The following is a 26,094-nucleotide window of genomic DNA, read 5'->3' as shown; positions in this document are numbered from 1 at the left end:
GGGAAGCACACAGGCGTCTAAGACACTCACTTTGGAAACGTCCCTGACAAGTGTGGCCTCTGCCATGTTTCAAATCCCAGACTTCTTCTTTTTTTTTTTTTAAGTTTATTTATTTTGAGAGAGAGTGAGAGAGCACGTGCATGAGCAGGGAGAGAGGGAAAGAGAGAACCCCAAGCAGGCTCCACTCTGTCAGCGCAGAGCCCAACGCGGGGCTTGAACTCACAAACCGTGAGATCGTGACCTGAGCTGAAATCAAGAGTTGGACCCTTGACCGACGGAGCCCCCCGGGCTTCTTGGTGGCCTTGTGCTAGGACCCCGATGGGGCACATTTGGCACAGCAAATAGGCTGCACGTGGCTGTGGCCCTTTTGGGCATGGCCATTGTTCTTTCTTTTCTTGGTCATCTTAGAAGCGAGGACCCGAGAGCAAGGGTCGGTTTCTTTACCTGTAAAAGGGGCATCTTCACTCCCTCCTCCCTCGTCTGAGGACTCGTTGAGGTTGAGAGAGATGAATGCACGAAGCCCAGCCCCACTCGGGTCACCAAGTGGCTCTCATACGGGCTGCTTTCCTGCTTCTCCCCACGGCCCCTACTGCCGGTTCAGAGTGACCCTCGAGGACCCCCGTCCGTCCTCCTGGGACCACGGGACTGGGCAGGTGAACGGGAAAGCAGGGGCGGTAACTGCCAGGTCATGAAAACCTCAGTTTCGTCACCGACCAAGCTGACATTGATACTCACTCCCTGCGCCCCCAAGTGCAGTTAACGACAGCTGGCTTCCAATCAGAGGCCAGTGAAGGGAGTGTGTGCCCCTCCCTGCCCCCACTGGATGATTCAAAACAAAACTGAAATAAATATAAGGAAGTTCATTGAAGTTCTCCATTTCTTTCCTTTTTCTTTTTTTTGACACAGAAACCTACACTCTTTCAAAAAAATATTCTCAGGGCTGCTCGTGCTTTGTTGACCCCCTGCACGGTGGTTGGCTCATGAATGGCAGAGGGGGTGGTCGGGGACCCCTCAGGGGGCAGAGGTCCAGCTCAGACTGCTGGGGCTTGCCTCCCGGTTCTAGCTGTGTGGCCTTTGGCAATTATACGCTTCCGTTATGTTTTTCCGTGCCTCAGTTTTCTCACCTGCAGAAAGGAACTGAAAGTTGGGCTACCACCTCGTGAAGTTGTTAAAAGAGAATTAGGGAGTAGTGGATCCTTGGAACCATAGCAGCACATTTAGGTGGGCGGGTCCGGCTGGGGGTGGGGGAGGTCCTGTCCTCCTGTGCCATCGGCAAGGGAAGTGAGGGAGGCGGGGCCCGTGTGGTCCTACCCCCTTGGTAGGGCCTGCATTAGATGTTCTTCATCTCTGTCTGGTTCCAGAACTAAGGAACGCTGATTGCAGAGAAGTTAGAAAATACAGAAAGGTGGGGCGTCTGGGTGGCTCAGTCAGTTAAGCACCTGACTCTTGGTTTTGGCTCAGGTCACGGTCTCGCGGTTCATGGATTTTGGCCCTGCATCGGGCTCCATGCTCACAGTGAGGAGCCTGCTTGGAATTCTCTCTCCCTCTCTCTCTCCCCCTTCCCGTCCCGCATTCTTGCTCTCTCTCTCAAAGTAAATAGTAAATAAACTTAAAAAAAAAGAAAAAGGAAAATACAGAAAGGTACACCCATCTGTCATTATCCTACCATCTAGATAATCACTATTACTTGTTTTCATGTTTCCTTCTGGCTTTTTTGTGTGCACCTACATATATTTCGGAATTAGCGTCATGCTATGGGACAATTAGAAATGCCTACCTTCCATTCTTCTTTTTGGCTTTTTATTTATTGAGATATAACTTACATACAACAAAATGCATACCCTTTTTTTTTTTTAGCATTTTCTTAATTTTATTTTTTTAATATGAAATTTATTGTCAAATTGATTTCCATACAACAGCCAGTGCTCCTCCCAGCAGGTGCCCTCCTCGATGCCCATCACCCACTTTCCCCTCCCTCCCACTCCCCATCAACCGTCAGTTTATCCTCAGTTTTTAAGAGTCTCTTATGGTTTGCCTCCTTCACTCTCTGTAATTTTTTCCCCCTTCCCCTCCCCCATGGTCTTCTGTTAAGTTTCTCAGGACCCACATAAGAGTGAAACCATATGGTATCTGTCTTTCTCTGTATGACTTATTTCACTTAGCATAACATTCTCCAGTTCCATCCACGTTGCTACAAAAGGCCATATTTCATTCTTTCTCATTGCCGTGTAGTACTCCATTGTGTATTAAACCACAATTTCTTTATCCATTCATCAGTTGATGGACATTTAGGCTCTTTCCACAATTTGGCTATTGTTGAGAGTGCTGCTATAAACATTGGGGTACAAGTGCCCCTATGCATCAGCACTCCTGTATCCCTTGGGTAAATTCCTAGCAGTGACAAAGTAAAAAATCTTAAGTACATAGTTTTAAGAATTTCCACCAAAAGATAGAACATTCCTAGCAGCTTCATGCCAACTCCCTGTTCATGAACCTCTCCAAGGGTATTATCCACATCCACTGTCTGGACTCATAGATAAATTTTGCCTGTATTTAACTTCGTAAAAATGGAATCACAGAGTAAATACATATTTTATGTCTTTTTAGTTTTAAGCATATTTGTGAGATTCATCTCTTTTTAAGTGCAGTATAATTCAATTGTTCTTTTTTTTTTAAGTTTATTTGTTTTGAGAGAGAGAGAGAGAGAGAACATGAGTGGGGGAGGTGCAGAGAGAGAGGGAGAGACAGAGAATCCCAAGCAGGCTCCGTACTGTCGGCACAGAGCCCAACTCGGGGCTCAAACTCACAAACTGCAAGATCATGACCTGAGCTGAAATCAAGAGTTGGAAGCTTAAAAAAAAAAAAAAAAAAAAAAAAAAAGAGTCGGATAACCATCTGAGCCACCCAGGCACCCCTCAATTGTTCTTTTATTAGAAAAATTAAATTGCGGGGCACCTGGGTGGCTCAGTCGGTTGGGCGTCCGACTTTGGCTCAGGTCATGATCTCACAGTCTGTGAATTCGAGCCCCGTGTCGGGCTCTGTGCTGACAGCTCAGAGCTTGGAGCCTGTTTCGGATTCTGTGTCTCCCTCTCTCCCTTCCCCTCCCCTGCTCCTGCTCTGTCTCTCTCTGTCTCAAAAAGAAATACGAACATTAAAAAAATTTTTTTTCAATAAAGAAAAATTAAATTGCCAAGTAATTTGAGTGTCTTTGTAAAAATTCCAAGTTCAGGCACTGAATGAAAATTCCCCTTGAAATTTACCCCAATCTCACTCTTCTCCCTAGAAATAACCAGTTATCAGTGGAATGTTCATCTTTTTGGACTTTTTGGACTTCATTCTATTTGTACAATTGGACTCGTTGTAGTTGGGAGTGTATTCAGCTGCATGTAACAGAAAACCTAACTATTGCCTAAATCAGGGGTCAGCAAGCTTTTTCTGTAAAAGGCCAGGTAATAAATATATTAGGCTTCGAGGGCCACACTGTCTCTGTCACAACTACTCAGCTCTGTCATTCTAGCATGGAGACAGCCATATTCAGTACGTAAACGAATGGGTGTGATTGTGTTCCAATAAAACTTTATTGACAAAGATAGGTGGCAGGCCAGATTTGGCCTATAGGTTGGAATTGGCTGACCCTTGCCTTAACAACAGGGATTTCTTTGGCTCAAGTGGCAGGAAATCTAGAAATAGCCTCATAAGGAAAACCTAATTTACACTCCTACCAAAAATATTGGAGAATGCCTCCAACCTTGCCAATAGTGGCTATTCGCAACCTTTTAATTTTTGTCGGTATTCTTCGTCCTTACTCCTGTGTTTTGGGTAAATGCCTCTCCCCGATCTTCCAGCTCAGGAATGTTCTCTGTATCTGTATCTCGTCTGCTGTTCACGGTCTTTTGATCTTTTTATTTTGATGATTACATCTTTCACTCGTGATTCCTAATTAATTCTTCTCCGTACGAGGTTGTACTTATCTGATGGAGACAATGTCCCCCGTTATCCCTCTGAGAATATTAAATGCATGTTAAATGTCTCTGCATCGTCGTCTCTATTTCTTTGGTTGTTGGTCCTCCTGTTAGTTGAGTTGGCCCCCCTCTCTGATGGCGTGAGTTTTCCTGGAATGTCCGGTGATTTGTGAATGCGTGCTCTTCTGTGTTCTGTGAGCTCGTTTTCTTCTCTGTGGATGCATTTCTTTCTAGGCAGCCAGTGATTGCGTCAGAGGGGCGGGGCTTGCTGCGAGAAGGGTGGTGCCAATAGTTTGTTGTCTTGTGGGCACGGGATCTTCCTTTTCCTGCTGGATATGCCGTGCTTTTCTGTTCCAGAGACTCACCGTCACAGATCCCCCAAGCCAAGCGGAGCAAAGAGCCACCTCTTAGTGACCCCACAAGAATTTGCAATCCAGGGCTCCTGGGTGGCTCAGCCAGTTGAGCGTCCGACTCTCGATTTCGGCGCGGATCATGATCCCAGGGTCATGAGATCAAGCCCCTGTTGGGCTCTGCACTGAGCGCGGAGCCTGAGTAAGATTCTCTCTCTTTCTCCCTCTGCCCCTCTCCTCTGCTTGCTGTCTAAAGTAGAGAAAAATAAAAGTGTGCGTAGTCCATGTCTTTGAACGTTGACCTCAGGCCCTCTTCTCTCCCTGGAGAACGTGTTGCCTCTTGGTTTGAAGGAGCCCCAGATTGCCTTCCCCTCTTGCAACAGTTCTTCTGATGTGGCCCGTGTGTCTTCTGCACTAATCCAGTTCTGTCTGCCATCCATTTCTCAGGGGTATCTTGACCTTTCTCATCTGCCAGGGGCACCCCTCCTTATCTTCCCAGGCTCTTACGGATTTCACGTGGTGTCATTTCTGTGGGCTTGGGCAGGAGAGGCTGACGTGTATGCTTGCTCTTGGTCTTGCCAACTCGATTCGATCCCAAGGTGACCTCTTGTCACGGCTTTCGCCTTCCTGGCCACCCTCATCTGAACAGGTTCATCTTTCTCTCAAAATACACTGTGTTGGAACCAAACAGTTGGTTCCATCTATGGGCTGATCCATGTAGAATGTAGGGATGGGGTGCACTTCCTGATAAGAACTGGGTTCAGATGCCAGCCCTGCCCTCTACTCCATTGTTCAAGGCCATTCGCTTCTCTAAGCCTCCGCTTCCCTGCCTGTCGAACGGGAGTAATGCTCATAATACCCACCTCTTAGGTTGGTGAGACTACCCACGGAAATAGTACATCAGGAGTTTCACGCGGGGCCTGGCACACAGTAGGTGCTAAAACATGTTGGTTCCCTTCCTCTTATTCTGACGAAATTTCTAACACGCTCATTGTGTGTGCTGTGGGGGGGGGGGTTGTTTTGGGCAGTCACACCACACTGTTAGCTCATACTGAGCACATTAGCTAAAAGTCTGTCTTTGTCTCGTGAACTTTTCTCAAGCCAGGCTTCTCCCCCAGTGCCTCTCCTTGTGTAGGACCTTTACCTTGGCCATGATGCATTCTATCAAGCTGTTCTCGTTCCATCTCTAGGCTGTAGAAATTGATCTGAACCCAGATTCCGTCATCCAGTTGATTCCGTGTGCCTCCCAGCTGAATGTCATCTGCAGACTTAATAAACAGCCTTCAACAGCCAGACCCAGCCATTGATAAAATTACAGCTTGGGATAGGACCAAGGACAGAACGCCATGGCATGCCACCCTTCAGGGGAAGAGTAATTTAGAGGACTGTGCAAGTTGATTCATTTGTCCAGTTCCTGTAATCGTATGTCCTTGTGGCTTGATTTTAATAATCATATTAGCAACCACGTATGGGGTCTTATGTGCCACAAGCCAGGCACTGAGCTAAGTGCTTTTCATATATTACTTTCATTTCTTATAACAAGTCTGCCAGGTGAATATTTGTATTACTTAGGACTCAGTTAAAAAACAACAACGACGACAACAACAAAACTCAATCTAGCTTTAGCAGAGCACTGTATTACTTCATTACGAGACTCTCCAGTGTGGGCACTGAACTCACAGAAGCCAAGGGCAGGGATGTGCCTGGGTGTCGAGAATGGTGAACCAGTGCCTGCGACCTTCTAGGGTCCCAGAAAATCCTCTCTCGATGACTCTTATCTTTATGTCTGTGGGCATCTGTGATTCTTGTCATTTGGTACAAAGCAGCTTTCTCTCGTACTCAGATCGCCTGGCAGAAAGCGGTCCCACAAGGCAACACCCAAGTTCACTTTCCTGCCTTCAAGAGAGCTGTCAGACCTTCCCTGAACCTGTCAGTCCCAATTCTCCGGGATTATCGGCCCTACTTGGGTCAGGCACCCGCTCCTGGTCCAGACGCCTGCAGTTCGCGGTGGGGTCGTACCGTCTGGACGTGGCCCGTGGGAGTCTCAGTGCTGTCACCTGTGATCACGGGGCAGGGTAATGTCCAGAGTCCCCCTGCGCATTTTACAAATGAAAGAGAGATCCAAAGTCACATGGCTAGTAAGTAGAGGGACCAGGACTTGATCCTGGTTTTGTCTGATGCGCATGCTCATGTCAATATAACGTGCTCCTCGCCCTGGGCCACATTGTCCCGGGACAGCTTCTGTGGTGGTGTCGGTAAGGGCCGGCCAGTGTCAAGAACCACCTTGTGCCATCACCGTGGTCCAGCCCCAGCCCAGGGCTCCGAGACCCTTGATTGGTTCGTTTGCCTATTTCTTCTGTGACTCACTCAGCAGCCACGGTGGGGACCTCGTGCTGAAGAGTATAAACACGGACTTTGGAGTCCAGTAGAACTAGATTCAGATTCCAGGTGGGTCACTTTTGGGCTGGTGACTCTCTGTGCCTCAGTTTCCATAGCTGTAAAGTGGAGATTATACCAATACCTACTTTATCGGCTGTTAAAATGATTCAATGAGATAATACTTGTAAACTGCATGTGGCCAGGACAGAGTCATCGATTCTATAAATGGTAGCAGTTGATTACCTCTGGAGCAACGACAAAGTACAGGAGTCCAGAGGAGAAAGCCTGTAACTGAGCCAATGGGATAGCATGGGGGAAGTGGGTTGGCCAGGGTTTCAAGGAGGAAATGACATTGAAACTGGAATAATGGATGGAGAGGAGGGTTGGGGTAACAGGCAGGTGAGAACTGGTGCAAACACGCGAGCGTATGCAGGAGTCTGAGGGACCAGCCAGTAGTTAATTGTGCTCGAAGCCAGGAATACGTACTGGGAGCCAAGGGGGTGACTGGGGCCAGTGGAGAAACCTTTGTTTGCTCATTCCTACATCGACTTAGCAAATATTTGTCAAGTACCTGCTGTGTCCCAGGCACTGTCCTGGGTCCGGTCGATTCTGCCGTGAAGAAGCAGACACAAGTCCACACCCCTGTGGAGCTTAAGCCCTGGTGGCTGGAGGCAGACACTAAGCAAATGAGTAAGTCAAATAGGAAGGGTGTCAGAGAAAAAAAGAAAGCAGGGAAAGAGGATGGGGAGTGCTGGGCGGGAGTCCTCAGGAAGGCCTCTCTGAGAAGGGGGCAGATCCTAAGGGCAGTGAGGGGACGAGAGCTAGGACAAAATTCCCGAGGGTGGAGGCTGCGTGGCTGAGTTAGGGGGAGTGAGGGGCAGGCAGGTGGGAGGCACCGACAGAGGGGTAAAGCCCAGGTCGTGTAGGGCTTTGTGGCCTTTTATAAGGACCTGGGCTTTTGTCTGAATGAGGAGGGAGCCACAGGAGCATTTTGAGCAGAAGAGGGCCAGAACCAAACGGACTTGACCTCAGCAGGACGTGGTGGTGATGGTGGCTGGGATTGGGGGCAGCGGTGAAGGGGCTAGATCCTGAGCCCTCTGAAGGGAGAGCCACGTGGATTTGTTGCTGGATCGGCTATGGGTGGGAGAGAAAGAGAGGAATCAAGAAGGGCTTTTAAGTTTCTGTTTTGAGCAACTGGAAGGAAAAGATTGGTTAATTCCTGGGGCGCCTGGGTGGCTCAGTCGGTTGAGCGTCCGACTTCGGCTCAGGTCGTGATCTCACAGCTCGTGGGTTCGAGCCCCACGTCGGACTCTGTGCTGACAGCTCAGAGCTCGGAACCTGCTTTGGATTCTGTGTCTCCCTCTCTCTCTGCCCCTCCCCTGCTCCTGCCCTGTCTCTCTCTACTCTCTCTCTCTCTCTCTCTCTCTGTCAAAAATAAATATTAAAAAAAATAAAAAAAAAAAAAAAGATTGGTTAATTCCTGAAATGGGAAGGAGTGGCAGCAGCTTTTAGGGGGAAGACCAGGAATTCAGCTTAAAACCTGTTAAGACCTCGAGCAGGCAGCTGGATATGAGAATCTGGAATTCAAGGGGAAAGCCATGTCAAGCTTCCTCCGTCTGGAATATGGAACCATTGATTTGTTTTTGCTTTTTTTTTCTTTTTTGAGAAGGGAAGTAGGGGGGGTGGAGGTCATTAGTTACACAAATAATGCTTGAAAACAAGTTCCTTAAGAAAATTATTTTCAGCCTTCCAGATAAGGCTCAAATCCCTTTTGCCAATTCCCACCCCTCCCTACTCCCGGCCTCCCCCTCGACTGTCACTGCTGTCAGGAGCTTGGCATGCGTGCATCCTTCCAGACCTTTCTTTGTGCCTCTGTATACCCGAGGATATCTGTAAAAACCACATGGCGTATTTTGGGAGTGTATGTATTTTAACGAAATGGTGCCATCATGAATGGGTTCTTCAGCGATGTGCTTTTGTATCTCGTAACCTGCCCATCCTTCCTGAACTGTGTCCGGGAGAGTTCCATTCTTGGTGTTACAAATAAACCTAGTCTTTTTTTTTTTTTTTTTTTTTTTTTGTTACAGTATGCTATGGCCAGACTGTGGGTTATTCAGCCAGTTTTCCCGTGGGAGGGCTTTAGCGTTTTGTACGTTCCTCCTCGGACACCTGTGTCTTTCCGGAGGCTTCCTAGGAGTGACATGGCTGGGTCTGAGTAGATGGAGGCCATGTGGGATTCTGTCCGGTCTTGTTTCGGTCATACTGCCCCCCCATAGGCCTCCATCTGACTTGTCAGCCTCCGTGGGTTTTAATGAAGGGAGCCACAGAGATCTGTGTGGCGGGCCGTGGGTTGTCGGGAGCGAGGAGGAAGCCGAGAGACCGTGGAATCTGTGGGCTGCTGTTCCACTCTTAGAACCCGCCTTGGGGATGGGGACACGGGTTCCTTTAGGGGCTGCAACAGACACTCCCCGCCCCTTCCTTTCCTCCTGCACAGATGAATTCCCCTCTCTCCTGCAGCCTGCAAGCCTGGCTTCTTCCCTGCCAGCCAGTTTCTATTCCTAGACTTCCTCACCAGCTTGAAGCCATCCCCTTTTGACAAACACACCGGCCGAGACATTATAAAAACGCTATTTTTATTAGAGCAGACCAACTCCTCTATCAGCGGGCCTCTTATTCCGCCACCGGCCTGCCAGCGTTCTTTGCCTGCCCTGCCCGCCCCGCCCCGCGACAACGCGTCCAAGGGTTTGTGATTGTCACCAGCCGGCGCCTGTTCTGAGGGTGCGATAGCAGCCCCTCTCTGGAGGCAGACCAGATCCTACACCCAGCTGCTCTCCCCAGAAAGAGTTTAGCTCCGCCACAGCCCACACGGGAAAGGGAAAGCTGCGTCCTTAAAAGAGTTACGTCATCTTGCCTTTGCGTGGATTTCAGGTGGGTGTTGACTGGGGTATAGGATGCCTTCGGGGTTAGCTCGGGGAGCTGGGGCTGGGGTCCACCGTGAGTTCAGATGTTGTGCCGTCAGAGCTAGAAACTTCTGAAGACGTCTCATGAACGTCGTCTCAACTGCTAATGTGTATTGAGCACGTGTCATAAGCCAGGCCGAATCCTGAACAGCGTATGTTCGTAAGGTGGCTGCTTTTAATCGCCGTGCCCATTTCTGGTGTTTTTTTTTTTTTTTATCAAGATCTAATTCCCATGCCACAGAATTTACCATTTTGAAGTGTATGCTTCGGTGGTGGTTAGCCTATTCATAGTGCCGTGAGGGCCTCACCGCTACCGAATTCCAAAGCACGTCTGTCACCCCAGATGGAAACCCTGTACCTGTTAGCGGTGACTCCCTCTGCCTGCTTCCCCCAGGCCCTGGCGACTATTGACCTACTTTCGGTCTCTATGGGTTGGCCTCTTCTGGACGTTTCATATACACGCCTGGCTCCTTTCACGAAGCATAATGTTTTCGGGGTCCGTCCATGTTGGGGTACGTTTCAGTACCTCGGATCCTTTCGGGGACCTGAGCACGTGAGGTGGTAGGGCTATCCCGCACCTGCTGTCTCTCCATTCATCCCTTGAAGGACAAGCCGGCTTGCTTCCACTTTTTGGCTGGTATGAACTATGCCACCAGCCCATCATCCCAGTTTGACGGCAGAGGAAACTCAGCCACGAATACCATTTCCCACTCGCACAAGCAGGATGGGATTCCTACCCAGGCATCCGGCTCCACAGCCGAGTCCCGACCATCCCTCTTGGCCGCTCAGCCGCGGAACGAAGACCCAGGACTGAGGGGCCTATGTCGCACACCCCCATGGCCACCATACTTGAGAATTAAAAATTGGGTCCTGTGGCGCGAGGAATCCATCATGCTTTTGGGGACTCGGGTCTGTCTGACTTTCATTCGGGACCGTGTGGGCAGGAGTCCTGGCTGAGTCATGATTGTCCATATCATCCAAAATGCGTTTATCCACGTCCTCTGATGTCACAACCCTCAGCCCCGGGAGGAGAGATGCGCTGTCTTGTTCCCCCGGAGAGCGGACTCTGGGAGGGAAGATGTGCGGCAGGAGGCTGGCTGGGGGGAGTTCCACCCGTGGGCGACGAGGGACGTGGGGCTGAGCAGAGGGAGGGGTCGAATGGTGATGCAGGCCTGGGTAATCCCACAGGGAGCTCTGGGGATGGGTGGTGCTTCAGAGAGTCCCCAGTTCAAGCGAGGAGCCTGGGTCTGTGGACCCTTGGCATCAGCCCAGCATAACCTGGCTTTTTTCCTGGGAAGGGACCCGCCGTGAGCTGCTAGCCATCACCGGTCCCCGTACCTGGGTGTGAATGAGTCATCTGGGCTGCGTCCACAGCGGCTTGGATAAGGGCTGCGACAGAGAGCGGTCCATGAGGAGGCGTCAGGGACACCGCTGAGGGAGGGCGTAACCCTTCCCGGGATGGGGGTGGGGTGGGGAGCAGGGACGAAGGGGCATCTTCGCTGTGCCATGAAGCCTTGAGCCCCGAACCCTTATACCCAACTGCCAGCCCATGAATGGCTCCTCTTGGGTGCCTCAGCGTCTCCACGCAGCTGCCCCAAGCCAAAGTCAGCCCTTCTCCCCGCCAGCTTTCACCTCCCCAAGAATGACGGCGCCGCCCTTCCCATCACACCGGCCGGAAACTGCAGAGCCTTCGATACTTTCCCCTCCCCGCCATCCTTTTTCCAGCCCATCGCCAAGTCCCGTACCTTTCCCCTTGAAAACATCTTCCCCTTACGTCCTCCGTGTTGCTGACACCTCTTGTCTGAACCCCCACCGCAGCCTCCTACCTGCTCCCGGCACCTGCTCTCGGCCACCTCCAACCTCTCATTCCATGTCGCCCCCTCTGCCCCAGTAACCCGATGTGGCTCCCCAGTGGTCCGGGGTCGAGGGCAAAACTCCTTGCTGTGGGCCCCGTGGCTTTGGTGGTCTGGCCCCTCGGCCCTGTGTCATCCTCTGCTCCCCTTCCCCTGGGTCCAGCCCCTCAGAGCTTCCTTGTCCCTCCTGCTCTTTGTGCCTTCTTGTCACATGGCCATCACGTGTGTGTCCACTTTGCTTGGAGCACACTCCCATCTCCCCCCCCCCCCACATTAACTTGTTTGTCCCTCATATTTGGGTTCTGTGTTGCCTCCCCCTTGAGGCCTCAGCTGACCTCCCTGCCGTAGTCCCGTGTCCCCTGTAAAGCTCAAGGTGACTGAAATGGTAGACAGCGTACATTCGGTGGTGGGCTCGTTTGTTGAGGATCGGCCCCCCTCACTACACTGTCAGGTCTGTAAGGCAAGGGGACTTGTCCTGGCAGGGGCTGGGAGGTGCTCAGTAAGCCTGAAAGTTGCAAACCTGAGGAATGGAAGGAGGGGGGACATGGGGAGAGAGAGAAGGAAGAAACTGATCACGCTCCCACGTGGTCGGGGAGGGGACGGGGGGAGGGAGCTAACACGAACTGCTTCCTTTATATTCCAGAACTTAAAAAAAAAAATGTTTAATGTTTATTTTTTGAGGCGGGGAGGGATGTGTCAGGGAGGGGCAGAGAGAGAGGGAGACACAGAATCAGAAGCAGGCTCCAGGCTCCAAGCTGTCAGCACAGAGCCCGACGCGGGGCTCGAACTCACGGACCGTGAGATCGTGACCTGAGCCGAAGTGGGACGCTTCACCGACTGAACCACCCAAGTGCCCCTATATTCCAAAACTTTTAACTGTAGCATGTGAGGAGACATGGAATTTGGGCCTCCCAGCCCACTGTGCTGCCCCAGGCTTGAGCATGAGGTTTCCCTGCCCACTTCCCCCCCCCCCTCCACCCCCTGCCAGTACCTGTCACGGGCACTGTGGGCTTTGCCCTTCACCAGCCTAAAGCAGACCTGGAATGTCAGACCCCCTGGGATCAAACCAAGGTGCTCTGAGCGTTCTCCATCCCAACCCCAAGATAAGCTCCCTGTTTCCTGCCTGGATGCCCTTCCCGGCCCTCCCCTGCCCTCCCCCATCCACCTACCATTCAGTGCTGTGTCCTTTCCTCTGTAGAGACTGCCCAGCCCCGAGTGATGCCAGGCATTCCTCACTCTACCCACCGGCCCCTGGCATCTGTGCCTCCCCTTTGTGGCACTTACCCCACGGCATCCAAACAGTTGTCTTTCAGTGGCCGCCCCGCTAAGTTCTTGGACAGGGATCTTGTCTTCCTGCTTCCCTTTCCTTCTTTTCTTTCTGTTCCTTCCTTCCCACAACACTCTGTGAGCTCCTCGTGGGTGCCAGGCACTGGTCCGGGGCTGAGAGGTACAACGGTGAGTGCGGGCACGGGCCCTACCCTCCCGGGAGGGGAGAAAAACTGCCACTTTGAGGCAGCCGGGAAGGCCTGGGTAGTCAGGAGAGGCCCCAGGAAGGGCCACACATGCCCACAAGCAAGGAGGAAACTAGCAGCAGCTTGGCTTCTGAGAAACTGCCAGAAGGACTATTAGGCGGAGGTGGGGGGCAAGGGAGGTGGGAAGGAGGTCAGGGAGGGTGGTGAAGCCAGACCCCATTCGTCTCCGTCTGTCTCTGGCGCGCAGTGTTCAACCCGTAGGAGAAGCTCAAGGAATATTTGTTGAATAAATAGGAAGGGGCCCCTGAGTGCTCCCCCCTCTTCAGGGGGTTGGGGGCTGCTTCTGCCCGAGCGGTGAGCGTCCTTTCTCGCAACCCAACCCGGGGATGGATGGACCCTGTGGGAGGTTCATTCCCTTAGAAGGAAAAGTTCTCCGAAGCAAATCGAGTGGTGGCAGCAGAGATTGGAGAAGAGAAGATCCCAGCCAGGCTGCCTGTCTCCCCCCAGCAGGCCAAGGGGCCTGTCCTTCCTGACTGGGAGGCTCTCACGGCTAACAGCTGCCCGAATCAGTTTAGCACAAGCCCAGGAGTGCGAAAGCAGGCAGGCCTCTTTTCTTCCCTTGGTGCGTCCAGGGGTACTGCCAGCCTCAGCCCCCTCCAGAGCTCTCCTCAGGAAGGAGGGTGGGAGCAGCCTCAGCCCATCCTGGCTCCCTTAAAACCTAGGTGCCCTCAAACATGCCATCACGCTCCCACCTCAGGGCCTTTGCACTTGCTGTTCCTGCCACCTGGAAAACCCCTTTGTCCAGATCCCCACACTTTCTCTTTCACTCCCTTCAGCCTTCTCTTGAAGGTTGCCTTGCCAGAGGCCTTCTCTGACCCCCTGGCTAAAATAGCACCTTCCCCCCAACCCCCTCCCCCATTCGCCTGCCCTTCTCTGCCTTTCATTCTCCACAGCACTTAGCACCATCCGACACACTACCTATTTCTTTCTTTCTTTTTTTTTTTTTTTTATTGCTTGTCTCCTCTCATTAGAATGTAACAGCAGAGACTTTGATGTGCTCACTGTGTGTCTCCAGAATAGGCGTTCGATAAATATTGAGCGAGCAAGTGAATTTGTAAAATGAGGTCAGTGCCGTCCACCTTGCAGGGTTGTGGGGAGATTCCCAGCGTGTGGCTTGGATGCTTCCACGGCTCTGTAGGTGGCTCGTAAACCATGTGCTATTTTAGTAGGTCCGTATTTATGACTGCCTTCTATTTATGGCAAGTGATACTGATTTTCCGTTTATGGCATTAATATAGAGTTGCCTTTTTAAAGTAAACTCACTCAAGATTAAAAAGAGAAAACCTGTATTTGCCAGCCTGAAAGACAGTTTATCATACACGTTGCGGTCTTACGAGAACACTTCTCGGAGAATTAAAAAGACATGTTCAAAATAAATAAATAAATAAATAAAAATAAAAAGACATGTTCATTATTTTCTAGCAGATACGTACTGGGATATTTATTTAGATAGGTATGTAAGGAAAGCGTTTTTACCAAGATACAGCTTATTGTGTCCTGGAGTCCTGGAGGAAATCCTGGATTCTGGATCTGCCCTAACTTTCTACAAACCCTGGAACTAAGGATAAAATCTCCGGGTACGTATTGGTACCGTATGATTGGTACCAATCAGGAATGGTACATAGCAGGTTAGTGACCTGATAAATGTAAGCCCAAGGTGTTTGAGAAATAACCCAAACTCTTCCTTTGATTATCCATCTGGTGTGTGTGTAGCTTGTGATTTTGTTACCCCGTCTCCCCAGGGCATGAGAAACTCAAATCTTTGTTGCTGTGCCTTGCCGTATTTCGTTCCACCCCTAGGGGGCAGTATCAGCCGTTGGTTTAGGCTTCTTTGGTAGCCTCCTGAATGCAGAGCATTTTGGGTTCCTGTTTTGAGGATAGGAGGTCACCTGTTATGTTAGCAAGAACAGTACAAAGGAAGCTCAGACCCATACTTTTCCATTCAAGTAATATGCATTAAGGACTCACTACTATACAACATGGGGACATAAAGAAGAGAATCACTAGAACAGAGGAGTTGGTACTGGGCTGGGTTTTGAAGGGAGAATAGGAGTTTCGTACTCTGAGACACATTTGGATCATCTCTTGCTGTGGGTCATCATCGGGCACATTCCTTAAGGTACCGTTTGAATCCTCTAAGTAAACACTTCTCTGAGCCCTAGGTGAGACTTCGGATTTAGACAGCCCTGGGTATTGTCTCTACCATTGTGCCACCCAGAATTCCCTCAGGGGTAAATCTTTCTCTCTCTCTCTCTCTCTCTCTAGCTCTGTCTCTCTCTCGCCTCCCCACCCCTCCACTTCAAACTGGCTCCAGTTAAAGAAATGTGACTAAAAAGTCCAATGTAGGGCTGGCTTCAGGCATGGCTGGATACGGGGGATTAAACACGGTTCAGAGGATCTAGTTTCTGTGTGGTCTCTTTCTGTCCTCAATTCGGCTGCCTGTGTTGCTGTCACCCTTGGACAGATCTCTCCACGGAACATATAAGGATGTTCACAAGGGTGAACCTAATCAGTTGACAACAATGACTCCTTCCCTGGTAGCTCTGTGCTCCTATCAGCTAATAATTCCAGGCCAAGAGGCCCAGGGACTTTTCCAGCCGATTCAGCCAATCCCTTAGTTGAGTCTGTCGGCCCGGCTTGGGACGCACGCCTAGCCCTGAGCCGATCACATGGCCAGGGAGATGGAATACCCTGATTGGCCCGGCCTAGGTCACATGTCCACCAAGGGGGTGCTGGTTCCACCCACAACCGCGTGGATGGGGAGTGGAGGAGAGGTGGTTTCCCAGAGGAAGATCGAGGTGTTGTAACCAGAAGGAAATGAATAGATGCTGAGCTGACACAAACAACAGATGTGCATTAGCTCCACCTAGACGCTTTGTGGCCGTTAGGCAATTTGCCCCAGCATTCAGAGCCTCAGTCTCCTCCTCTGTAAAATGGGCATAGCATTATTGACCATAGCATTATTGCAGACAGCCACAATAAGCACCCGCAGAGAGCATAACAAATGGCAGCTAAGGCTGCCCGCAGAGCGAGGCCCCAGTAACCTGGAGCATGGGCTTGCCTCCTAAATTGTCCCCGGGGTGCGACAGGAGCCTGCGGGGGTGGGGGAGAAGGCAGGGTGGGGGAGGTGGAGGAACTCAGGTGTGTGAAAGTGCTCTAGGAACCCTGCCGTGCCCCCAGACGCAGTGTTTTCACAGCCTCATTATGAAACCCTCCAAAGTGATTGTTCTCTGCTGGGACCTGACACCAGCAAGGCTAGGTCCCCAACATTCGGGAGCCCTGGAAACCAACACTACCACTCTCAGCCGCCTGTTAATGCAGCGGGTACTGGCGCTTGCTAAATCACCCCTGTTCAGAAAGAATTCCAATATCCCGGCCGCAGAGGAATCTGTGATCCCTGAAATACAGACGCGGCCGAGCACCTTTAAACATAACTGATTCTTGGCATTTCTTTCCAATTCCATTTTTTCCCCCCAAAGAGAATTAATAGTATGGCCACCGATAAGATTCTGCACTGTCTCCAGGGCCAGCATCAGGGATAAAGACGATGAGGCTCATAGTAGTGGCAGTGACACTTTGCTTCCGTGTCACGTCCAAACTCCTCAGACCCTGAGCCGTAGTTAACTCGCACATCCTGGGCACCTACCTCCTGTCAGACCCAACTTCTGGCCAGTCCGCGAACACGTCAAGCTTTTTCAGACCTTTGCCCAATGCTGCTGCTGTTGCTTGGAATGCCTTTCCCTTTCCTTGTGACCCAGGAAATGTTTCAACTTTAAAATCCCAGCTCATGTGTCTCCTTATTTATTCACTCATTCAACCAGTATTTATTTATTTATTTAATGTTTATTTATTTTGAGAGAGAGACAGAGCATGAGCATGAGCAGGGGAGGGTCAGAGAGAGAGGGAAACGCAGAATCCGAAGTAGGCTCCAGGCTCCGAGCTGTCGGCACAGAGCCCAACGCGGGGCTCGAACTCACGGACCAGGAGATCATGGCCTAAGCCGAAGTTGGACACCCAACCGACTGAGCCACCCAGGCGCCCCGTAATGTTTATTTATTTTTGAGAGAGACAGAGACAGAGCATGAGCGGGGGAGGGTCAGAGAGAGAGGGAGACACAGAACCCAGAGCAGGCTCCCGGCTCCAAGCTGTCGGCACAGAGACTGATGCAGGGCTCGAACTTACAGACCGCGAGATCATGACCTGAGCCAAAGTTGGATGCTTAACCGACTGAGCCACCCAGGCGCCCCTCAACTAGTATTTAGTGAGAGCGAAGTGTGTGCCAAGCACTGTCCTGGTGGCTTGGAATACACAAGCGATCGAAGCAGACCCAGTCCGCCTTCATGGAATCAATACCTAAAAGGTGTAATAAACAAGATAAAATAGTGTGTTAGTGGGGCTTGGGAGTGGGGGTGTGAGGCACGGCTCACAATTATAAACAGGGTGGCCAGGGAGACAGGAGGAGGTAAGATGTGAGGCAAGCCTTGAAGGGCGTGAGCAACCTGGGTACTTACCTGGGAGAAGAGTACCCCACGCCTGGGGAGGGGGCCAGGGCACTGGTGAGTCGAAGGCCCTGAGGAGGGAGCGTGCTGAGCGTCAAGGGTACTGGAATGGGGAGGAGGGGTAGAGTAGTAGGAGGTGGGTCAGACACGTGAGCGGAGGCCTGGTGGCCTCGGAGACCCATGCAGAGTCTGGAGTAGAGGAGTGACATGATTGGACTCAGCTTTCAGCGGCACCCCTTGGCTGTGGCAGGGAGAGCAGACTGCAGGGGTGAGGGCAGGAGCGGGAGGCCAGGGAGGGTGAGCTGAACCAGGGTGGTGGCCGGGAGGTGGAGAGAAGTGGTCAGGCTTGGGGCTTCCTACTGTTTCTCTGTGGAGACTGGGGCCTGGCCATGCCCTTGGGAGCCTTCTCAGGTCCCTCCTTCAAAACCTTGGCATCCCGTTTTATACATTTTGTTACGATCGTTTGTCTCCCTTTTGGGGGCTCAGATGCCTTTGGTAATCTGATGAAAATTATGGACTTCCTTCCCAGAAGAATACCCTTGTGCACTCAACTGAATACATGTTCCTAGAACCCCCTGCACATCCCCGCTGTTAGGGACCCCTGGCTAGTGCGTGTTCCCCGGACACGGTGCACAGTAGGACCACACAGTGCGGGTCCCTGACTGGCCGTCGGGTGCAGCTGATATAGGCGAGTACACACAGTGGGTCCAAGCTTTTGTCAGACCCTCATTGCATATGTAACAGCCACGCAGTGAGCGCTTATAAATGTTTGCCGAAAGACAGCGATGATAAACTTGGCACTTGACAAGGTCCTCACACCTCCGCGAGGCGCCTTGGATGCAAATGCCTCCATTTTATAGCCGGACGAATAAAGCCTCGGCAAAGCGAAGTGCGCGGCGCGGGGTTGGGGGGAGTCAGCATCTGGTGTCTGACCAGGGCTGCAGTGAGGGTGAGCCGTGGTGGCGCTCGGTCAGCCTCAGTGGCGATCGTCCTAGAGCTGCATGCTGGGAGGCTGCGACTGTGCCCCAGACTTGATCGTCCGGCTGTGGAATCAATAAGAAGGATCCTGAAACACTCCTGCTTGTCTCCTAGTTGATCCTCAGAGCAGCCCTGGGAGGTAGACAGTATTATCCCCCTTTTACAGACGCGGCAACTGAGGCTCCCCAAAGGTAGGTAGCAGAGTTCAGGGCTCACCCCCCAAAGTCTCCAGATCCCCAGATAATTAGTGAGCAACATACATAGTTAAATGCTAACAACTTAGCACTTAATTATGTACTGTTTCTCACTGTATTGTATGTAATTTCACGCTAATTGCAGGGTTTCAGAACGAGCTGCAGGGAGCGGGGGGGGGGGGGGGGGGGGGGGGGGGGGGGGGGGGGGGGGGGGGGGCGAGGGTGGCGAGGGAAGGCTTCGGGGAGACTTAGGGAACTCAGCTGGGCTCTGGAGAGGATATTGGGTGGATTTCTGCATGAGGGAGTAGAATGAAAAAGGCGGCAGGGTAGGAATGAGCATGGGATGGGTAGGGAGAGGCCTGAGATAGTGGAGCTCTGTGAATGGAAACGTAACTAATAGTCACGGAGAAAGTTCTCTTTTTTGTTTGTTTTTTCAGTGTTTATTTATTTTGAGAGACCGAGCGCGAGTGGGGGAGGGGCAGAGAGAGAGGGGAGAGAATGCGAGACAGGCTCCGCAGGGACGGGGGTGGGGGGGGCTTGATCCCACGAACTGTGAGATCATGACCTGAGCCGAAATCAGGAGTTGGCTGCTCAACCGACCGAGCCACCCAGGTGCCCCAGTGTTTATTTTTGAGAGAGAGAGAGAGAGAGAGAGAGAGAGAGAGAGAGAGCGCAAGCCAGGGAGGGGCAGAGAGAGAGAGAGGGGGATGGAGGATCCAAAATCAGCTCTGTGCTGACAACAGCAGAGAGCCCAATGTGGGGCTCGGACTCACGAACCGCGACCTCACGTCCTGAGCCAAAGTCGGCTGCTTAACGGACTGAGCCGCCCAGGAGCCCCTCCCTGAGAACATTCTAAATGCTGGAACTGGACTAAGCCCTTTCCACTGCTGCTGTTTCCCACCCATGTTTAACCCTACGCAAGAAACAAAAAGGCAACCACACAGGTATCGTTATTACTTCCATTTTAACAGGGGAGTAAACTGATGGCAGTGCGGGGACCCAGCGCCAGGCCTGGTCTCCAAGCTCCCGTTCTTCCCGGCTCAAGTTCAGAGACCTTCCGATTAGAGGTGGGCTGGGCTTGGGCCTTGCTTCTCCACGTGGGCCCCAGAGCATTGCCTGGGGGCTGGTTAGAAATGCAGCCTTGGGCCCTCCCCAGTCCTACTGAGTCAGAACCTGTGAGTCAGAGTTTCTCCGCAGTCCCCAGGTGATTGATATGCACATCAGTTAGCATTTGAGAAGCACGGGGCTGGTGAGAAGTTTGGCTGGACACGTGTCTGGGCCGTTCAAGTCTTTGTGAGGACCTCTCTCTCCTGGCAGAGGCGAATAAATGCATTCCTGGAGGGTTTGAGGTGAAGGCCCCAGGCAGCCCGTCCCACGCTGAGATCTCTTTGTCATCTCGTATTTCATCTTAAAATGTCATTGACTGTTCATTCCACACCATAGTACATCAGTGGTCACTTTGATATTTCAAAATGGTTATGTAAATTGCCACGGAGTAGGATGCATGCGTGTTCCGGGAAGATGCATGAGATGGGTTTCTTTGTATCTTAAATGGGGTAATAATAACCACTTCCAGGGCTCCTTCGAAGATCAAAGGAGAATCATGTGTATGGAAATGCTCATCAACTGTCTGCCTCAGACCCGTGTTATTCTGGAAGGGAGGGAGAAATCCTCCCCAGACCCGTTGTCCTGCAACCCGCTCTCTGAGGGCTGAGGGTGTACGAGTGTTTCTCCCTTTCAGGACAAGGCAGGGCTGGGTCCCAGAGAGGACAAAGTACCCTCTCTGGGCATCTCAGGAAGCCAGGGAAATAAGGGAATGGGGTCAGCTATTGCTAGTCTGTTTATTTAAATTCCTTATTAGTCCCCACTTCCTGATTGTTTGGCCAGATGAGCAAGCAGGAAAACCCGGGTAAAACTGAAGAGGTTTCAGGGACATCAGAACAGGAAAGAAGATGGGAGATGAGGACTTCATCCTGTCCCCAGGTGGACCTCGAGAGAGGGGGGTGTGGTGGGGGTGACAGAGAAGAGGTCCGACTTCAGCTCAGGTCACGATCTCACCGTTTGTGAGTTTGAGCCCCGTGTCGGGCTCTCTGCTATCGGTGCAGAGCCGGCTTCTGATTATTTGTCCCCCTCTCTCTCTAACTGCCCCTCCTCTGCTTGTGCTCACACTCTCTCTCTCTCTCTCTCTCTCTCTCTCTCTGTGTATCTCAAAAATAAATAAACTTTTTTTTTTTTAAAGAAAGGAAAAAGGACAAGAAAGGGGGATCGGGCCGTCAGCCCTGGACCAGGAGTGACCTTGGGTTCCCTGAAAATGTCCTCTTTCCTCTGAAAGAGAAAATGGAGGAGGGAGACACAGAAGGGTGACACGGACAGAAACAGTGACCATCCCCAACTGGGGCCAAGGGGGAAGGAAGTCAGACAAGGCATCGGAGGGGAGGGAGGCTCATTTACAGCTGCAGAAGCTGAAGGAGGAGAATCTGGGGACGATGGGAGGGGGATGGTCAGCAGTCCCCCCTGGCCCAGAGCAGCTAGAAAGGATGAATGTGGGAAGAGCTATTATATTTGGTGAAGGAGGTTATGGGTCACCTGTGGATAGGGTTGTGGTAGAATAATGGTGTTGAAGCCAGCTTTTGAGAAGGAGAATGATGGGGATTTTCTCTTCTCCCCATGGTAGTAGTTAGGATTTTCACACAAATTGCATTTCTATCACAAATGTCTTACTTGCCATTTAAAACTTAATCCATGTAACTTGTGACTAGAACCAAGCTGATATTGCCTCTCTAATCCATCCCTTGCCAAAAAAAGTTATTTAAGAAACGTAGAAAATGGCAAAGCATTGTTTACAGGATGATCCTATTTTTGTTTGAAAGAATGTCTGTAGGGGCGCCTGGGTGGCTCGGTCGGTTGGGCATCTGACTTTGGCCCAGGTCAGGATCTCGTGGTCTGTGAGTTCGAGCCCCACGTCGGGCTCTGTGCTGACAGCTCGGAGCCTGGAGCCTGCTTCGGATTCTGTGTTTCCCTCTCTCTCTCTGCACCTCCCCAGCTCACGCTCGCTCTGTCTCTGTCAAAAATAAATAAACTTAAAAAAAAAATAAAAAAAAAAAGAATGTCTGTGTTTGCATGTGTATTTTATAAATATGTATATATACGTATATTCTAAAGAAAAACATCTAAGGGTATATGTATCAAATTATAATGGGGGTTTTACTGGCATATACATATGTCACTTTAAATATGTGTAGTTTATTTTACCTGAATTATCCTTCCATAAAGCTGTAAAAAATTGTAATAGGGGTTATCTCTAATGGTCAGATTGTGGTATATATGACATAATTCTTTTGGCTGCACATGACAGAAACTCAGCAGAAACTTCTAAAGGAATAGCTGAATCGTCCAGATACTTGTTCATACATGAGTGGACCCGGGGTCTCAGGTTATGACATTAGGGATCTCCTTTCCATCTCTCACGCCTGCTGTCTCCCCCATTGACCTCGTTCTCAGACAGTTCCAGGCCTGTGTCTCAGCAGCCTGGCACCCCCGTGGAAAGAAAACAGCTTTTCCCGAAGCGTATCCGCAACGTCCCAGAGCTGACTTTCGAGCACCCGACATGGGCCCTGGCTCAGCCACAGACCAAAGGAACTTCCAAGGGCATTTCCGGAAGCCAGTGAACTGAAAAAAGGGGCCGAAGGGTTCTCCGAAGGAAACCCAGAGTTCTGTTGCCTGAAAAGGGGGCATAAAACCACGAGTGTCTGCTCCTCAAGGAGCCTTCACTGTCTGGGTCATACGTTTTTGTAGCGACTGGGTATTTTTTTAATAAGCGTGCGTTTCTCTTGCCGTGGCAAGGGAAAAAATGAGATCCCTCCTTAAACAACGGATCTGGGGTACATCTGATTATGATCATTCAGATAAATAAATAATGAGTGTGGAGGAAAACGGTAAAGCTCAAACCTAGTCTGATTTTAGAGGGCATGGGAGGGAAGGACAGTGTTGAGGCTGGGGACTCAGCCTCCTGCTTTCTGTAGACTGTTAGTTATGGACGCAGAAAGCCCACCGGGCCGTCAGGCGATCTCTGGGGCTCTGGGTCTCCAGAGCGACGCGCCCAGAGAGCTGGGCCCTCGTCAAGCTCGCCTCTGCCTCTCCGCCTCTCCTGCCTCAGTAAATAATTCCCTGCATTCCGATATCACACTGCTCTGTTTCTTCCTTTCAGGGTTATACTAAGGACATGGTGCCAGACTTTGATGAGAAGCATGATGAGTATTTAATATTGCTTCAGCAGAGGAACCGGTAAGATAAAGCTGCTCAACGGCAGCCCCATAAAAACCCTAGTTAGATTGCTTAACAGCACTTGGGCTCTGTTGCACGTAGGAATGTTATGTAGTCACCCTCCACTCAGGGGCTTGGGATTTTAACTGTAGTCCCAGCCCCCGGTTGTCCATCTGCTGATTTAATTGCATCTTTGAGCTGTAGCCAACCGCTCTCCCCGTAACTACCACCTCTCGCCTCCCGCTCCTGTTCTGGGAGGAGGTGGCTTTGTCGCGAGAAGCTGGAACCCGGCAGGGCCTGGGCCTCAGTCACCTGAAGAGCCCAGTCTGTGATCCTACAGGCTTTGCCGGGCCCCTTGAAACCTGAGCCTGTAATCCTGCCTCGTGAGATACAGGTGGAGTCACCTTCCGTCTGTGTTTGAAGTTGGTCGATATGTCGTTGAAAGTTAAGTTCGTACTGATTTTGACTCTGGAGGGCTAGCTCCTGAAAAAAAACCCACAGCGGTGGAGGCAGTGTTTAGTGACTGAGGGCAGAGCGGTCGGGTCCGGTTGGAAAGAGGTGTCCCGTCTTTAGCGCCCTCGCAGGGCCTGTGCAAGTTCGTCAGGCCCCGGGCCTCGCGTTAGGCCGGGTTCGCAAATTCAGATGCTAGGAGGGCGGGATGGCAGTGAGCACAACCAGCTCGGTGGAGACCATGGGCACCTGGAATTCTCACTCCCATGCTGCTCTGCTCAGGCCACCTGATGTGTGTGGGCACACGGGCCCAGGGGTCCGTATCCTCCGAGGTTGATGGAGAAGCTGGAAGTCTGGCTCTGTGTTGTGAAATCTCCTGAGTTTTAAAATGTCGGTAATGCACTCAGATTAAAACACAAAACAGGGGCGTCTGGGTAGCACAGTCGGTTGAGCGTTTCTGGCTCTTGTTTCTGGCTCAGCTTGTGATCCCAGGCTCGTGGGATCGAGCCCGTGTCGGGCTCTGCACTGAGCGTGAAGCCTGCTTAAGATCTTCTCTTTCCCTCTGCCCCTCCTCTGTTTGTACTCTCTCTCTCTCTTTCTCAAAAACAAAACAAAAAAAACCCCCGCAAAACAACGGCAAGAATCCTACGGGCCCTAAAACAGATCAGGCGGGAGTGAGGAGGAGGGGGCCCTGATCTGGGCGTTTGTGTTCTGGGAATGAACTTGGGGTCTTGCAGGCAGGAGAGCCTGGGGGTTGTCACCCTGGATGTACATCCCGCCCTCATCTGGCGGGTGGGGCTCCCGGTGCTCGTCAGGCAGGGCCCTGGTGGCATATTATATGCACAGGTTTAGTCCTTCGTGTTCTATAGCTCAGCAGTCCTGCCCGCCGGCCCCTTTACTAATTTCCACCGAGACCCTCAGTATCTCTAACAGCACCCACCCAAGTCGCCAGCTGCCCCCTAGTGAGGCAGTACGACCCTTAGTGGCAAACCCTTGAACGGATCAAGGCCCGAGGCACAGCCAGAAATGCCAGGCAGCGTCCCCTGTGCCCGGCTGCTCTCTGCTCATCTGCCCAGCCCAGGGGCGACCGCAAACTACGATAGCGGGAGGCTTGCGCTCGTTAGCCCAACGTGGGTTTTTATCATCATTAATGCCATGGAGCAGGATGTTTGTATTCCATTGCTGGCAGACTGGATGGTGCCACTGAACGTTTGGGTGATCGTTGGGTCACACACGCGTGACTCACCCTGGGGGACAGGGTCGTGGTTTCTCAGGAGCACGTTGCTTCTCATTAACCGGCAGATTGCGATCAAAGAGGTACGAGCCGACAGCATGGAGGAGAGTATCCAGAGACGAGGTCGCGGCACAAAGGCAATGAAGAAACGTGTCCGCGTGGGGTTGCCGTAAAACTGGGGGAACGTTGTGGTCACCGACAGGGAGCTGGCTGGACGACAGGGACTCAGAAAGTAGAGCTGGAAACACGTCCAAAGGGAGGCACGAGGAGGGGGCGTCCCCCTGAGCTATCACCGGGCGTTGCTTTCGAGGCGCCTTTTCTGGGCTGCCACCCTGCACGCCAGGAACCTCGCCCCCATCGTTGCGTTTTATCCTCACCCTCCCCGATGAGGTGTGGGTGCAGCCATTGCACCCATTTGACAGAAAAGAAAGCCTGAGGCAACACCCCCCAGAAGTGGTGGGGCTGGGCTGTACTTTCGGATTCGCGTTCTGTCAGACGTGGTCATAAGTACTCAGGAGGAGAGAAACCTGCCGGGGTTGCCAGTTTCACCGCGAGGGGTTTTGCAGAAATAAACTGCAGTTTACTTGGGAGTCCGGTTCTATGACCCGGTGGAGAACCAGTGTCTGGGCTTTATCCTGTGCATAGAGGGAGATGCAAACCCAGCCTGCTTATGCGGTTGCCTGTGACCTGAGAAAGGGCTGTGCGATCATTGGAGCAAGTCCCTAGGAGAGGCCGGCCCAGAACACAGCCGGTAGGATTTCGCCGAGTACCTTCTCGGTGCCTAGCACTGCCGCCAGTGCCAAGGAGAACCCTGTGCTGAGGAGGGCACACGCTTTATAGTTAATGCTCCTGAGGTCCCAGGGACAGAAACCCAAGGTAAATGGACCTTAAACAATAAGGAAACTTACTGGCTCATGAAATTAAAGAAGCCCAGGATAATACTTTGGCTTCAGGCATAGCTGTATCCAGGCACTCAGCTCACGTTGGAGGCATCTCAGGTCTGTACTTTCTTTACCAAGGCAGCCACTGGAGGCCCCACGCTGACATCCTGCCTCGAGAAGGAGAGAGCACTTCCTTCCTGATAGTTCCGGCGGAAGTGCAGAGGAGGGCTCCAGCCCCAGCCCCGAGCCAGGCGTCCCCTGTGCCTGTGAGGTGCCATGGTCTCGCTGGCCACTCCTCGGCTACCTCCTTAAGCTGGGTGGTGGAGTGAGTGAGCCTCACCCACACCACACGGAGTAAGAGAAGGAACGGGGCAGTTGACAGAGGGGATCTGAGGGGCTGGGTTTGGAAGGTGGGGGAGCGTAGCTGGCGAGGAAAAACGAACAGGTGTTCACCCCAGAGCCGTTGCCCTTGAGGAACTCCCTGGTGGGTGGCAGGGGAGCACAAGGCCACCTATTTATAACTGCACCAGAGGAAGCAGAAAATGGCCATGTGCTCCAA

The 26,094-nt window shown here is 51.7% G+C and overlaps 1 protein-coding gene across 1 annotated transcript in view; it reads left to right on the top strand.

The window, feature by feature from the left end:
* LOC122210233 (katanin interacting protein) overlaps window positions 1-26,094 on the top strand; it is a 192,692-nt gene that overhangs the window by 28,002 nt on the left and 138,596 nt on the right. The window contains exon 4 of the mRNA XM_042922814.1: window positions 22,915-22,991. Coding sequence (XP_042778748.1) covers window positions 22,915-22,991 — 77 coding nt within the window. The remainder of the gene's footprint in view (window positions 1-22,914; window positions 22,992-26,094) is intronic.

Source organism: Panthera leo, chromosome E3 (assembly GCF_018350215.1).
Source record: "Panthera leo isolate Ple1 chromosome E3, P.leo_Ple1_pat1.1, whole genome shotgun sequence".
NCBI classification, from domain to species: Eukaryota; Metazoa; Chordata; class Mammalia; order Carnivora; family Felidae; genus Panthera; species Panthera leo.
Note: the sequence above shows the minus strand (reverse complement) of the source record. Positions and strands in the feature narration are given on the sequence as shown.